This window comes from Euwallacea fornicatus, chromosome 3 (assembly GCF_040115645.1).
Source record: "Euwallacea fornicatus isolate EFF26 chromosome 3, ASM4011564v1, whole genome shotgun sequence".
NCBI lineage: Eukaryota > Metazoa > Arthropoda > Insecta > Coleoptera > Curculionidae > Euwallacea > Euwallacea fornicatus.
The window spans coordinates 2,467,532-2,483,953 of NC_089543.1; the positions used below are offsets into that span (position 1 = coordinate 2,467,532).

At 33.0% G+C, this 16,422-nt stretch overlaps 2 protein-coding genes across 7 annotated transcripts; one reads left to right on the plus strand and one right to left on the minus strand.

Moving 5' to 3' along the window:
* The first annotated feature begins 19 nt into the window (after positions 1-19).
* Positions 20-12,023, plus strand: LOC136350747 (beta-1,3-galactosyltransferase 5-like). 3 transcript variants are annotated; one of them, XM_066302782.1, is made up of 3 exons: positions 20-151; positions 9,365-9,430; positions 10,707-12,023. In XM_066302782.1, the coding sequence occupies exon 3, from the start codon at positions 10,709-10,711 to the stop codon at positions 11,819-11,821; it is 1,113 nt and encodes a 370-aa protein (XP_066158879.1). In that variant the 5' UTR covers positions 20-151; positions 9,365-9,430; positions 10,707-10,708; the 3' UTR covers positions 11,822-12,023. The 3 variants fall into 3 exon arrangements, with proteins under 3 accessions (XP_066158879.1, XP_066158882.1, XP_066158880.1); XM_066302785.1 differs by lacking the exon at positions 20-151 and adding an exon at positions 8,371-8,389; XM_066302783.1 differs by lacking the exon at positions 20-151 and adding an exon at positions 8,951-9,075.
* LOC136350748 (mitogen-activated protein kinase p38b-like) lies at positions 11,845-16,418 on the minus strand. 4 transcript variants are annotated; one of them, XM_066302787.1, is made up of 8 exons: positions 16,119-16,418; positions 15,890-16,061; positions 15,523-15,700; positions 15,324-15,467; positions 14,110-14,344; positions 13,957-14,036; positions 13,655-13,907; positions 11,845-13,105 (listed from the first exon to the last, which is right to left on the minus strand). In XM_066302787.1, exons 2-8 carry the CDS (start codon positions 15,994-15,996, stop codon positions 13,038-13,040), a joined length of 1,065 nt encoding a protein of 354 aa, XP_066158884.1. In that variant the 5' UTR covers positions 15,997-16,061; positions 16,119-16,418; the 3' UTR covers positions 11,845-13,037. The 4 variants fall into 4 exon arrangements, with proteins under 4 accessions (XP_066158884.1, XP_066158886.1, XP_066158883.1 ...); XM_066302789.1 differs by having other exon boundaries at positions 15,931-16,061; positions 16,119-16,402; XM_066302786.1 differs by having other exon boundaries at positions 15,890-16,417.
* Positions 16,419-16,422: the final 4 nt, after the last annotated feature.

Sequence of the window (16,422 nt, forward strand, 5' to 3'; positions counted from 1 at the left end):
TAACTAGGGATGTGTTTATCGATACTTACTTGACAATTTAGCTTAGACTATGTCATTCATGTCAGTTCAATATCACTAGAAACGTATCATGGCTTGGTTATGTATGTATGTTTTATCATGTACACAGTGATTAAATTACGGTAACTCGTAGGTGAGTGTTTTATAATTTTTGTTTTTTCATATTTATAAAGTTATCTTATCAGTAGTAGATAAGGATTCTATTCTCGCAATACAATTTTTCTCGCGGGATTTTCAAGTAGAGTCAATACTACGTTCTGAAGGAAGTTCCATATATCCGTATTTTTGGATGTCAAGGCTGGCCATCAATTTAAATTTGCTTAAATTCTTATATAATTATTAATACACTTTAGAATAGTTGTCTAAAAATAGCCAAATAAACGTTTCATTTACGCATTAAATAGCCTTTTGAATGCAGAAGTGCTGAGCAGTCCGCAGTATCATGTCGTTACTAAATACATAGAGCTAATCACGTAGTGTAGGACTATCTCAGATGGAGGCTGTACTGCATTTTAAACTACTTTTTTGCTTAATTAAAATGTTGATTGAAACCAAATGTAATCAACCTTTACTCTATATTCCAAAATATAAACTTTCATTTTCATTTTTAGAAATCCGCCTATAAACAACTCTAATAAGCATCGTAGATTTTTTGTAATTTGCCTCCTTAAAAACTTTTTAATTGCAAGAAACCCAAATAAAAATATAATATATAGAAAATAATTTTTGGATTTTCCCATCATATAGGAACAAATTCATACACTTAAAGATCTATTGTAGGTATTTCTGCCAATCTTACCAAATTTGAGCAGTAGGCTAACTAGCTACTTAATTAATCCTGTTGAAGTTTATTTTTTACATTAAACACGTTAAGAGACAAGTTTCAAAACCTTAAATCTTGGTATACATTGGCTCGTTTATTGCATCTGTAAATTTTCATTCAACCTTGGATTCAACTGGGACAGCAAGGCTTTCAATAATATGAAACGTAAATGGTTGGAACCAGTTCCTAAATTTATGACACCATTTTTTAAAGATCTTCAATTGGCTTCCACCTTAAGGGAATAATGAATTATTTTATTCTTTCGTTAATAATAATTTGAGGAGGAAAAAGTTCCTAGAAACATGTCCACAATCGTTTTATTTCCACGATCAGGCGATGAATTTCAGAAAAAAAATCGTTAGGTGTTATATTTTTAAAAATTCTTTTGATTTAATTAAAATTTTCCACGTTTAATAATATTGTTATTATGCCTGTCAGTTATTTTCTAGCTCAACCGGGAATTTCTGGGATGTGAACACGATTCTGTCCTGTAGGAATTTTGTTTGGGAAACACCCAGTTTAATGTATCGTAATTATCACTTAGTTTCGTCTCAGTTGTCGCTATTACACTGATTGGTGAATGTGGTTATTGAGATTAATTTATTCATAAGAGTTCCTAACAGGATTTTTCCGAATTAAACGGTGGTTTTATTATGTTCATTATTCATTAAGCTGATGTTAACATACTGGTAAAATTTCACACTTGAAACGTAGAAATCTCATACAGTTCTATAAGCCACATGTCGCTAGTAGCATTGTGGAACATGTTTACAACACGGTGAGCGTCTTGTGCTGCAGAAAAGCGGTTCGTTTGGTATTAATACTACACATGCTGATACCACCAGACCATGACTCCTACTCCTAGGATGTAGATACACTTGATTGGACTCTCTTTGTTGGAAATCTATCCGTCAGTTCTCGTGCTTGAAAGCATTTAATGTTAAAAAATTCGTCCCAAATGAATGGTTTAGCCATGATAAAGTTCAAAGCCCATGCCTTACGGCAGAATCCTTTTGACGCTCGTTTTGTCCGACTTTTCAGAATAGGAAGTTTATTTTCTTCGTCAAATCACATTTCCTATAGATTAAAGCAAAGGACAAGAATAGATTTGTTGATGTTAAAGATATGTGTCATATAACAATATGTACTTAAATTATTTCCTTATTATTATCATTTATTTGCGCAGGTGCGTATTTCGGGTCCATAATTTACCGGAATACATAATATATTACATAAGTAACCCATATTTAAACGTGCATACATTATATCCTCTCTTTGTTTATCAGTCAAAAGTCTGGACTATTTCCTTTCCTCATTTCGACTTGATTCTATTAGTTTTCCTACTATATGTATACTTCATTTTAATCTTCGCTTCTTTGAATGATTTATTATAGTAAGTTCATTGACTGGGCTAAATGATGCTTAATATAGACCATTACAACTAAGTATATATATCTCTAATATTTTTTTGCTATGAAAAAGCTGCTTATACTTTCAGATTTAGAACCCATAGATATTTTCAAGTTCAATCCTGTTGAATGACATCAATTACCTCAAGTCTAACAAACTTCTTATGATTCTAATTATAAGCCAGATGTTCATCATACGTTCTAGTGTCATACGGTTTTATTACAGGAAATCGTCTGGAAGAAATGCATCGGAGGTACTCAGGGCTTAAGCCAGGCAAAAAGCTCTGTAAACCTGTGTTATTATATATTATTATTGAATATGTACTCACCAGAGTTTTTCAATACTTTCATAATTAATGTGAATTATCCCGAAATCACCGCTGGGAAATCTTAATTTATCAAGTTGTCGTACAGAAGTTTTAAGTTGGCTGAAACAACTTTTAGCGGAAATGAGATGCAGAAATTGAATAAACGGCATTTCTAAACGAGTAAGAGCTAGCCCAAAATGAATCGAGTTTTGTGCGCCAACGAATGCCAATTTATTAGTCGTTAACCAAATTGGTACAGAGTTTGTGGGTCTAAATCTTGGAACCACCTTCGAATAAAATATGTGATTTCTCAGAACTATTATGTAAACTGTCTCGACTAACTGTTAAAACCGCAGAGAACATCTATATGTGTGCCTAAAAGAACTACTCTCAGCGCTAAGATATATAAAATTTTAACAAGCTCGCTTGGTGGTAATGATGAATCATTAGTGGGGATCCACAACAATTCAGTTGGTGAAGTCATGTCTTTGAAGCTCAAATTTCAAAATTTTAATCGAAATAATAGAGTAATATGTTGTTTTTATAGTACGTTCAGTTTTGCATGATTAAACTAGAAGAGTAAGCCCAACAAAAGGTATCTATGTCGATATGAACATAACAATCAATACAAATATTGACGATGACATACAGCTTTTTGTGCTATTCTACCTGAGGGTCCTTGATTGTATCATAGAAGCATTATTCTGGTCATATTAAAGTTCTCCAACTAAACGTATAATATTAATTACCGGTGTTTAAATATTTACCTTTGCTAAATTACCACGTTATAAAATTAGCAATTAGTTAATGACTACACAATACTTGAGCGGCCTTTGAAGAGTATGAATTCTAGCGTTCGTCCAAAATATTTATTAAAAATGATCAGTCATTACTGATTCGTTTTTAGAAAATTATTATTTTCTGGAGGCTTGTGAGAAGTTATACCTACATGGAGTTTTTATTGGTACTGAAGACGCCTTCAGTGCTTACCCCGTATCTAATGAGATTTTAATAGATTATAGATTGGTAACTATCTTTTATTTATAGTAACAAAACATAATAATTACAACATATTTTTGATTATGGTTTTTTGGTCATTAAACCAACTATGGGCCAACCCAAAAATGTCACTTAAAAAAAAATCCGCAAGTAACGTATTACTTCACTCAATTCCAAAGTGGAGTTATCGGAAAATTAAAGTTGATTCATTCAGAAATGTTTCTTGAAAATTGCAAAAAATTACTTTTAATATTTCGATTTTAAACCACCAGATGAGTGGAAGTTTGTTAAATAGTTTCGTCATATCTGAGTTTCTTCCAGTTTCCTAAAAAAAATTTAAGAAAATTTACTAGATATGATAAGCGGAAATCTAGTTTTTTTTAGAAAACTTTCTCACTTCTGAGTATTTTTATTGTAGTTCCTTATAAAATGTACTAATAAAAATACCTGTTCTGATTCTGGTTAATTTAGGTCATTTCCTCCCTCTTAAATGTATTTAGAGCTTTGACAAGTTCAGTTTAAGAAAAACAGGTTAGTTCAAAATCTATACTAGTACCAGTCGGTTTTGTTTTTCCGATAAAATTGAGCGTAGTTTGGATAATCCATGTCCAAATTATTCTCTACGAGAATATTTTGTAAATTTCAACCGCTTTCAGCACTGCTTGACAATCCAAATAGATCTTTATGTTTTTGTTTATTCCGTTTTGTAATTGCCCCGGGGCTTGTTCGCTATCCTCGGGTATTAGAGTCTTGGAGCCTTTCCAGAGCCATGTTAGAATAGGGGTTGTGAATGTTGTGACGAGTCAGAATATTAACCTTAGCCAAGCATATCGAAGCAGGTGCTGTTTTCTATTCCATGCCTTAGATATTTTGGTTATAAAATTCATGTTTGTGTAGGGTTTGTCTCTATTAGTTGTCGAAATTAGTTTTAAAAATTTAAACTTGCTCGCTTGCCCCAAATTCTCGGCTCATCAATCCATATTGGCTACGACATTTTTCAGTGCTAAATTTCTTTGACAAATTCTTATAAATAGTAAATTCAAAATAAGGCATCCTATTAAACAATAAATGTTGGGATAAAAGCATCTAATGGATGATTTTGTATATTTTTTTGTTATGTTTTATGATATATTCGCCCATAACCACTGTTTTTTCGTCTATGGAAAATTCGCAGTGAAGGGATCAACCCCGCACGGTGTGCAGTTTAGACCAAGGGAAGAAACGGAAATAAAATATTTAAGTCGAAACACTTCTCCCCTTTCCTCTTTCAACATACGTTATTGGTATTCACTACTACATCCTGTGTATGCTTTAGGAAGCAAATTAGCCTGTATAATACGAAACAATTAATTCTAAGAATAAATGGGACGTGCAAATAGCTTATCAGAGATCTTAAAATTTGTTGTATTTTAGTGCTGAAGGAAATGATTTGATTGAAGTCATAAGATTTCAATAATTTTAATGCATTGTTCTATAAATAAGAGACCAAATTCGCTGGTTGAGTCTTTATAGCATTTATATAAGGTGTTAGGGAAATAAAATTCGTAAATTTAATCAACTATAAAGAACAGCATTTTAAACAAAAAAGTTTCTTACAACAGATGTCCTAAATCCAGCCATTTCCCGGGAAAACATATCAGAAATTATGTTATTCTTCTGGAAATTGGCAACGTCGCGTCGTACCTCTAAAATCGTGTGTTTGTTTATTTTTATACCAAACAGCGACAAAAACTATGTGTTTATGCCCTGAATTTTTTCTTTCTGATCGCTGGCTATGCATTTACATATGTTTTTTCTTAAAGTATTAAGGGGCTAATTAAAAAAAAAAAAGAAATAATTCTTCATAAGTTAGATAAAGCTACTTCCTTTAAGTTATTATTGTCAACTGTTAATAGTACCTAGCTATATATGTACATATGTAATAGCATCACGCCATTACTTTTTCACCATATTCACTTCACGACTTTATTGTTATTGGGTTTTTAAATTAGGTCTTTAAAATGTCCATCATTTTAATGTATTCAAACTTGACGTCGTTTTAGCCAATTTTCCCGCACACTTTGAAAAATCCCTGGAATATTCCTAATATGATCGGCAGCATCGAATATGTGTGCAAATGATTTTCATCCCTTATTTCGGCACCGTGAACCAAGTTTTTCATAAAACCCCAAAAGAAAAAATCCAGAGGATTAAGATCCGGAGATCTGGCAGGCCAACGATTGGGATCATTTCTTCCTATCCATCTATTTCCAAAGATATTATTTAAGCGCTCGACAACTGGACGGCTTATGTGTGCTGGAGCTCCATCATGTATGTAAATACCACATAATCGCACGCTAGTGAAGAGGCATATTTTCTTAAAAATTTGGCAAAATCATTGGTTAAGAAATTTAAGTAGTGCTGTCCGTTTAATCTTTGAGGTAAAACAAATGGCCCCATATGCTGATTTCCCACTATCCCAGCCCATAAATTTATTGAACATTCACGTTGGAATTTTTTTTGGGTTATTACGTGGAAATTTACTTCCGCCCAATTATGAAAATTCCAAATTCCATTCCGTGTGAAACAAACTTCGTCCGTCGATGAAATACTAAGCAAGAAATTTGGATTTTCGTGTTGCTGCTCAAGAAACCGTTCACAAAATTGTTTGCTTTGGTACAAAATTAGCTGGTAAAAGAGCTTGAACTCTTTGTACATGATATGGGTAGAGCAATTTTTCTTTTAGCGTCCTATGTACAGTCCAGTGGGAAACACCTTCTTGGCGCGCAATACTACTTGTACTTTTTGTTAAATCCTCTTCGATAAGGTTTTAAATTTTTTCTTCAGTTTTTGAACCGACTTCTCGCGCTCGACCTCGTCCTTGGTACTCATGGATTATGTTACCTGTATCCAGAAGTCTTTGTGCACATTGAACAAATGTTTGTCGAGCTGGAAGCTGTCTTTCTGGATAATGATTTTCGTAAATTCGCCTAGCCTCTTTAGAATTTTGTAAAGCCTCTCCATAAATCAAAATCATATCGTAATACTCATGTAGAGAATACGCTTTTGTTTATTTTATATCGAAGTTAATTCACGAACTATTACATTAAAGGTCAATGAATGCACTGATAAATTTGGGTCTATCGGAAATACAAAAAAAATATCAGAATAAATACCTACAATCGGTAAAGCAGCGTTGTCGAGTTAGATTTCAGTAAAATCTTAGCTATTAATTAGCTTTTAAATTGCTTCTAGCAACGTCATTATTAATTAATTAAAGTTTTTTTACTATACGTGAAACAGTCAATACTTGTCAAACAAGCTTTGCCACATTTATTCAAATTTTACCGTTTGATCGATTTTTTCGGTTGCCAACTTTAACTCTTCCTAATAAAAACTATTAAGTTTTCGATTGTAATTATAAGAAACTTTTTATTTAAAATTATGTTCTTAAGCGTTGGTTAAATTTACGAAAGTTATTTCCATAACCCCCTGTATACGTTTTAATTACAAACTAATGAAACGAAATTTCGTAAGATTATCAATTTGCTCACGCAGTGGAAAATCAATTTGCTTAGAGATGATTACTTATTTTTAAATTAGAGATTTGAGTATGTGCTTCCTTTGGCTTTCAGCCAGATTTTTTCAATTATTTATTAAATCTGAAGAAAATTTATAGAGGTTGTAGATTGTTTACTACATCAGTAAGTAGGTTTTTTCCTGGTTTTTGTGTGACTGCATCCCGCAATTGTTTGGAAAGAAGTCTTCTATGGAAATTTCGAGCAGACAAGCTTTGAGTAATGGTTTTTTAATAGCGCTATTTTTCGTATTAGATTCGTTAAAGCTTTATTGTTTAACAAATTTATCACGAACTTTGACAAGGCAACCTGGGTTCACACACATGTATTTACACATTTAGAAATCACTATAGTGAAAAGTAGTATATTCATTCCCATAACAGAACATAGTAATTGATTTGATTACTTTGATTCATCGGATTTTTCCTCTTCAATAAGATAGCAAGTAATAAAATTAAATTGATTATTACTGGAAGTACTTATTTTTTTATTAGTTCCACACAACTGACAAAAACTTTACCACTAACACACTTAGAAATTAATTGTCATAACATTTCAATGATATTTGGTACAATGATTTGCGTTTGTGAGTTCCATTGTTTGAAACCTTTCCTTTTCAACGATCTTTTGCGAATAACTATCATGGAAGATGCTCATTAAAAAGATGATGAGCGAACCTATAGCGTTGTCTGAAAAGAATGGAGGTCTACCACAATGAATAAGGTCAACAGAACAAAAGCTTTGAAGGATACAAAAAACAAAGAATAAACAAAATTATACGTTTTCAAATTTCACCTTTGGAGTCATTAAATTTGTGAGATAATTTATTATAAATGATGTCTTCCTAAAAACCTATAATAAGCCTTGTTAGTAACGGCTTATTAGCATGGAAGGTGCTTCGGCTAAAGGGACAATCTATCGTTAATAAATAATTAATTAGTAGTTTAAATTAATATATCTTTTCCGCAACATATTTATGAATATTTATTAGTTACGGCATGTAGTATCTTGCTTTTTCTCTATTTTTCTTGTAAATGAGAACTAATAACGTCAAGAATAAAGCAATAGGTAGGACGATGTGTAGCAGCTCCTCGACTACGTAGTAAAATAATGTGGCAATAAAATAACTAATTTTTATGTCTCCGGTGACTCAAAAACTATTTTTTACTTTGTGCAATAACATACATAGATATCATGTGTTGGTGACAAACGGTTGTCAGTTAATTTAATACATCTTATCTGACGATGGCCCAAAGGATCCTTTGATTAAAGGCGGTAAGATGTCTATAGGGCAATTTTTTAAATAAACTTTCATAATTTAATATATAAACAAACAAAACAAAATTATTTTTTTTATCTTTTAAATCGAGCATATTAATTTGGCCAATGCGTTGAACTACTACTGCAACTACTCAATGCTAATTCATTTCTAGAAGTTACAACGCCTCTTCGTAAAATTACTTATTTTTAACATACACAAGTAACAATATTACTTTTAATGATACTTGAAGAAATTCACTCAATTAAATGCACATTTCAATTAACTACAATTATTTTTAGATCATGTTTACCGCTTCTCTCCGAATCCGATCAACTTATTCCTTATTATTTATCGGCTCTCCGGGAACTTCCACTAACGCTATGAAACTGCGTTTAATGGTCTTATTGATAAATGTTAATATGGGCATTCTCAATGAATTATGTATTTTCTCATGCTGCCTTTGTATTTATCATTAGTATTCCCAGGTGATGAATTTGATAGTTTTAAGTTTACATTTCACTCAATTGTGGGCGGATTGCCTACCATGATAGTATTTCATTATATTTTCAATATTGTGAATCGGTTACACTAAGCTTGTTTTAGTTCAGTTATCACTTGCTTCTGCTAGCTTGTTTATAGTTTTATTTAACGATAAGTGGAAGTTTATTTGAATATAAGCATTGTCGTGTCTAACGCGTATGTGAGTACCTAGTTTTTGAACTAGTTTAGCGTGAGTTGTAAACCTAATGAAAGTTCTATGACATTGCAATAAAATTAGCATATCAAACAACTATCGCTCTTTTACAATAGGAATTTTCTGCTAATATATATCCGTTACTAAATTTTAAGATTCCTTTACTCACTCGCTCAATTTTACAACTTAGCTTCATGCTACAACTCATACAATTAACTTTATTACCTTGAGCAGGTCTTTTATTTCTGCATGAAAGAGAATGCAAATATTTTTAACAAACCATATTTTGTTACAGATTTGAACGACATGTCGCTGATACAAAACATACAAACAATATCTTTATTTTTATCTACTTAAATTGGTGAGTATGAAACACATAATTCCTAGCCCCTATGTACGCACATCATAGTGATTTCTTACTAAAAGTCTTCTAGTGTGTGTTAATTTAGTTAACATGGTACTGCATGCCTCGAAAATTGTATGATTTGATTGTACAGTGAAAATGCTGTGATAAATTGTATTAACGTGGGCAGGAGGTAATTTGATATTCGAACTACCGGATCGCATAGGTACGACGGTAATATAAACTTGTGTTTATTGAAGTTGAACAAATTGAAGTTATTCGTGGCAATAATCATGTTAATTCCTTAATGTCGATATCTCCACACTTATTCTTGTAAAAACAACACACCAAAATAATACTGGTATCATGCATGTTGTGAATACAAAAACATGTAATTAACAAACTAAATACTAGAAACAGCCAAATAAGTGTGGACATTTAAGTATTTAATTGTTTTGCAAGAAAATGTCAAGGTTTCCGATTTAGCAAAGCTTTACGAAAAGTTACACCTCATATACAAATTATCGATACCAGTCGGTACCCACATTTTAAATCGGCAAATCCTTAGATAAATGCACATCCACATTTAAAAGAGCTTTAAAACTAATGATAAGTGTTAGCAAGATTTTTCACTTATTGTGATTAAATATATTAAATTACCGATCTTGAATTTCGTCAATTGTTACAAAATTGCGTTTCTTTAAAACAATTTGCACACAAATAGTTACTTAAAACTTATTTCTGCTAGAAAATCTCGAACAATACAAGAGTCAATTAATACAGACACATACTTTTGCTCAAGTAAATTAGATACGGCAATTGTGAAACGTATAGCCGTGACAGTATCATTGTTATTATTCAAGGATGTAGCAATTTTATTTCATTTGCTGAAATTTAGGATGATCGCCATTATCATAAAATATTACTCACAATTACCATATTAGTATTATTTATTAGCGATAGAAGAATTAGGATCCGACATTAAACCACGAATTAGCTTCTTTTGCAAGAACTTCTAGTTTTTGCTTCATTTCCAATTTTTGTACCCTCAAAGAGAAATTGACATGTCAACTTGACTGACACTCAACTGATCAGTCCGGCTTTGATATCATTAGTTCGGGCGTCAAATGCAACGTCATTCTTTGCTTCAACAAACATATGCAATGTTTAACAAAAGAAAACGACATATGAGCTTAAAGGGTCTGCACAATTAAAACCAATTAGTCGCATGTGAGATGGAAGCAACTGACATTGAAACTGTCTTAATGATACAATTAAATTTTTTGTTTTGCAGGTATGGGGGTGCCATGGCTATCCCAAGTGCGTTTCATGCACTTGGCATTCGCCTTCACCTTACTGGTATTGGTTTTCTTTTTATTGTCCCTCAACCCATCGACCCTAAAGCCGACGATACCACCCACCAGATCATTCCTAACTTCGGAATCATCGCGGATGATCCAAGGTAACATCAGCTTTCCTGGTGTGCACAACAGCAGCACATCGTCGGAGGCGCCCCCTCAACCTCAAAACTCTAGTAATCACTCCAACAACTCGAATATTCATCAAGTAAACTTAGATCTGACTCAAGGAGTGCCCGCCGAATATATTTACGAAGCTGGTCATATAGATGTAAGTTCCGAAGTTTGTGCTGACTTAGGCAAAGGTGTGAAGCTGCTAATAGCTATCACGTCAGCACCAAGCCATGACAGTGCCAGAGATGCAATTCGCAAGACTTGGGGTTCGTTCGCTAGCCGGAAAGACGTAGCTATAGCATTTATGTTAGGTTCCATAGCCAACGAAACTATTAACAGAAAAGTAGACGAGGAACAAATATTATATGGTGATATTATTAGAGGGAAGTTTGTTGACACCTATGACAATCTTACTCTTAAAACTATATCTATATTGGAGTGGGTAGATAATTTCTGTCCTAAAGCAGCTTTTGTACTTAAAACGGACGATGACATGTTCATCAACGTGTCCCGCCTGTTAGCGTTTATCGCAAAACATAAGCCAGAACAAAGAACCATATATGGCCGTTTGGCTCGAAAATGGAAACCTATTAGAAACAAAAAGTCTAAGTATTACATTTCACCCCAACAATACAAGCCTCCAGTCTTTCCAGACTTCACCACAGGTCCGGCCTATTTGCTTCCAGCCAATTTAGCAAAACCGCTTTACCAGTCAGCCTTAAATCACACCTATCTAAAATTAGAAGATGTATTTCTTACCGGAATTGTAGCTAACGGGCTGAATATCAAACGTATGCACGCGCCAGAGTTTCTAAACAAACGTGTCACATTTACTCCGTGTAATGTCCAAAAGGAGATCAGCATTCACATGGTAAAAAGTGCCGAACAATTCGATTTGTGGAAAAAACTTCATGATATAGCCAAGTGTAAAAAGTGATATTTAGAAATGAAGCATCAAACTCATTGTGATTAGTCTTTATTATATAAATAGTTACTTATTTGTTAACAGTATTTATTTTACGTTAAATTATTTTTCCATTTATTATAATCCTTGAAAAGATTAGAAAAGATTATAAACAATTTTATAAACAAAAATCAAATATAACTAGTGTAATAAAGCTGTGAATTTTTCTCTTTAAGTAAGTATTATGACCATTTCTATTGTACTTAAAATATAATAATGTACAAATAAAAATCGAACAAGAAAGTATATATTTGCTCGACTGCTAGTTAAACGATTCTTTTACTGATTAAATCAATCAACTATATTCAATTGAGGCAACAGGAACTCAAATGCATTAACTAACTATTAAGTCACCTGTAAAAACTCAATATCCTAATGAATATCGAAACAATTGGATGGAGCTTAAATTCATCGATATTTTCACAGTATTATTATTGCTATCCGAATTTATGTGAGACATTCCATGTTGTCCCTTTATCACCTTTTATCTATTTTTGCAAAAAAATAATAAATTTTTCTTGTGGATCAAACCTTACTTTTATTTACTTAATGTTTGTAAACGTTTTGTACAAATCGTAACCTTTCGTTGCTAAATTACACATTAGTGTTCCCAAACAATAAAATATGGGGCAAATATATACATATAACACGTACCTATGGAACCAAAATTCAAGAAACACAATGTTCATTTGCGGTAGATTCCGTTTATATCGTTGACTAGACATACAATATTACGTACATGGCCCATCAAAATGATCAATAAAAAAAGGGTATGTTAGTAACAAAAAGTTTGTAATTTCGCAGGTAAACAAACCTTCAATAACACAAAATATCATAAACGCAGAGAAATCAAAAAACATCTATATTCACGTGAACTATATTTTTGAATACGAGCGTTTCGTAGTGCTACGAATAAAATATCCCATCCCAAAAAAAAATTGTGCCAACTTCAATGACAAAGTGTAAAAGGTTGCTTTAGAGAAAATTATAACATTCCTACCATTCTAGACCCCTTGATTTACAATACATACACTTAATGTTAAAATTCAAAGGAACATGTTCAATATTTATATTATTGACATTATTAGCACCCATCTACGTTAACATTGAACTTCTTTTGTTTTCTAATTTCGCTTGACTATACTACAACTCTAACCAATGTTACAACTATTTTGTTAAGTCGTTGATGTTATTCGCGCGTTTCTTCATTGGGCATTGGAACATAGACAAATGAATTTACTTCTTCTAACACTAAGTCTGTAAATAGAAATAAATTTTAGTCATCTAATAAGAAATTGCAATGTTTTCATAAAAGATTAATAACCCGAAGGCTGAATCGAAAATTTGCTTTATCTTAAAGTTACTTTTAGAGGTAGCTCTGAGAATTCAGTGCTTAATATTCCAACCGATTGATTTGCTTCCAGAAGGAACACCGTAGACGACTTTAACAAAGATTATTTTTCATAGAGTAACGTTCTCAAGTCATCTGTACGAAGAATGACTATTTTTGAGGTGTTGAATGTGCTTCCCTCAGCTCGCTTTACAGTTTAGGTCAAGTTCGTCTTTTCGAGTAGGCATGTATGAATAATAAAAATCTAGCATAATTCATAAAAAAATATATGAAAAAAAAACTGCTTTATTTGTTCGTCTGAAATTTGATGCATTTTCACGCAATTACTTAGAAAGATGTGAGGCCTTCATTGTTTATTCAAGTAAAAAAAATTGCTTATCTCAACTGAACCAAAAAACTATACGGTTGAAAAGACTGAAATTCAGCCATTTTAACTGTTTTTTATATTGATTTACCTCTCCATTTTTCCACGGGATAATTAATCATTTCCTCACTCTGGTCGAAGGGTTCGGACGTTGGTTCGTCATTTGGATCGGCATAAGCGGCCAAATATGGATGCGCCAGCGCTTGTTCTGCAGTGATACGTTTATCACTATCGATTTCTAACATAAGGCTAAGTAAATCTATGGCTTTTGGGTTTGCACCAACAAAATATTGACACAGATCTTTTTTGGGCATTGGAGGCAGTGATTTTATGTAGTTTCGTGCCTGAAAAAATTATTGTTCCGCAAGTTCATACATTTTGATTAAAACTTACACTCTCTGAAGTAATTCTATTCATAAATTCATCATCGGGAGTACCCAAAATTTCCATGATTAAATTAAGTTGATGAATATCTAAATTTTATTAAGGATTATGTGACTCTGATCAAATGTATATAATTATTTTTTGTAAAGTGCAAAAGGATACGATCAGTACCAGGAAACAAAGTTCTTCCAGTTAGTAATTCAGCCATTATACAGCCTACTGACCAAATATCAACAGTTTGGTTGTAGTGCATCCAATTCAGCATTATTTCTGGCGCTCTGTACCATCTAGTAGCAACATAGCCCGTCATTTCAGTTTCAGTGGGCCTTGCTAAACCAAAGTCCAGAATTTTCAACTCACAGTCCTCATTTACTGCTATATTTGAGGGTTTCAAGTCCTGAAAATTGTAGTAATTAATAATAGTTAGTTTCATTGAAATACTTTTGAAATAAACATTCGCCGATAGAGTATATCATAAATTATTTAAGAAAGTCTTATGTTTCAGGTTTTACCAAAGTGTTTTTTGTTTATGAAGAGTGAAGGGAAAACAGAGAGATACGAGTTAATACATTGTATACTGTAAACAATTCTTCATTGTGACCAAGTTCTAACGTGACCCAGACAATTTAAAATGCCCGTTGCATTTTACTTGTCGTCTTTTAGAATGTTCAAGGTTCTTGTAAATTTAACCACCTTTCTCAATGACGCCCTGTTTAAGTTTTCTGGCTTTATTACTGCTCTACTGCACCTTTTCTCTGGCAATTGCTGGACATTCGCGCAGAAGACGCTTCACAAACTCCTGTCTCTCAAGACACAGCCGCGTCTCTTTCCTTTAACGGTTCCGTCAGGAAATTCCTGAACTGTGCCATACCTGTCAGGTTGTTCCAGCTCCTTAGTAACTCAGTTTGCCCCCAGTATGCCGATTTAAGTCCCATTCCTTTGATGGATTTTTCACCATCTCTCGAATGTGTCTGTAGCCGCATTACTTTTGAGTCCCAAATGATCTGGATGCTATGTAGCAGTTTCACACCTTTTGGAGTTAAAACAGTTAATACAAGGGCGTTAATCGCCATTGAAACGTCTGAATTTTCATTGATGTGAAACTGGCTTTGACACCCTCTATTTTGGTAAGAAACCAGTTGCAGGCTCATGTCAAAAATGAAGGACAGTCCTGCTTCTCCTTTCAATTCCTGTCTTAACTAATGGAAGAATTACACAATAAAAGTTCCAGCTGTCATTTATAATTAGCAAAACACTAATTTCCATGAGAAAAGTGATATCTCTTAATGAAGTACTGTTTCTCAAAAGATTCTGTTAATAACTCGCACTCTTGTTTTGACCATTAAAAGTATGAATAAGTGTATACCTAAACCTACCCTATGAATAATTCCAGCTGAATGAATATACTTGAGCCCTCTTAGAATCTGGTAAACTAAAAACTGAACATGATCATCAGTCAGTCTCTGTGTTCTAACAATATTATTTAAGTCTGCTCCCATTAAATGTGTTACTAGATAAATCTAAAAATTGACTGATCATTAGTAACTCCTATTTCTGTTCCAGCTATATATCTACCTGACTATTATCATGTTTGGGGTAAAAAACATCCAGGAGCCCTATAACATTTTCATGTCTCATATGTTTCAGTAACTTCAGTTCTCTGTAAGTTCGCTTGGCATGGACAGCAGTTTGAAATGGACGGGCTAGTTTTTTTATGGCTACTTTTCGCTTGGTTTGTGTGTCCACTGCTGAGCTAAAATTATAACTAATATATGTATATCATGGTAAGCATGGTAGTTTGTGGCAATGGTTGTCTCAATTGTTCATGGAACTTAACCAATTTCTTTTGCACTATTTCAAAGTAATAGGTAGAGTTATCTGGATTCAAGCTAATCAGTGATTAAACCCATGAATTGCCTAATTCCATGATATGATCTTGTACCTTGGGATGTTTCCATCAAATGATAATGAAGGTCTACATACCAAACTTGCCCGTATGCTCCCGAACCCACTGCAGACAACATCTGATATCTTACTGGAACTTCCCATACTGTCTTGTTAACTTCTACTTTGTGGAAACTGGTCATTTTGTCCTGATTTTTGCTAATTTAAAACTTGATCGATTTTTAATTTAGACATTCGATGCACTTTAACAAAATACAGTAACCTACCTGAGCAAAACAATAACTAAAACTAAATAGTCTTTCCGATAAAGACAGATAAATTCAGGTTTAACTGTGTGGGAGAGATCGACGATATCCCTCGACCGAAAACGAATTTTGAATTTTACGGGGACCGCTATTTTTATATTTATGAAATACAGCTCGGTATTTACGAAGATGCAAAAAATAGGCAAGACTGAGTATTTTTCTAATTTTATCTAATGATTTTAGAACAAATCAAAAGCCTTTTACTGAAGTTGGTATTTGTTTTTCGTTCTCCCCATTTATCTTTCTTACGCTCAGTTAGATATCA

Coding starts and splice junctions, on each gene's coding strand:
- LOC136350747 (XM_066302782.1), top strand. CDS start 10,709: ATGGGGGTGCCATGGCTATCCCAAGTGCGTTTCATGCACTTGGCATTC.
- LOC136350748 (XM_066302787.1), bottom strand. CDS start 15,996: ATGGGAAGTTCCAGTAAGATATCAGATGTTGTCTGCAGTGGGTTCGGG. Junction 15,701..15,889: donor TTTGATGGAAACATCCCAAG/GTACAAGATCAT, acceptor TTATAATTTTAG/CTCAGCAGTGGACACACAAA. Junction 14,345..15,323: donor CAGCTGGAATTATTCATAGG/GTAGGTTTAGGT, acceptor TACAATTTTCAG/GACTTGAAACCCTCAAATAT.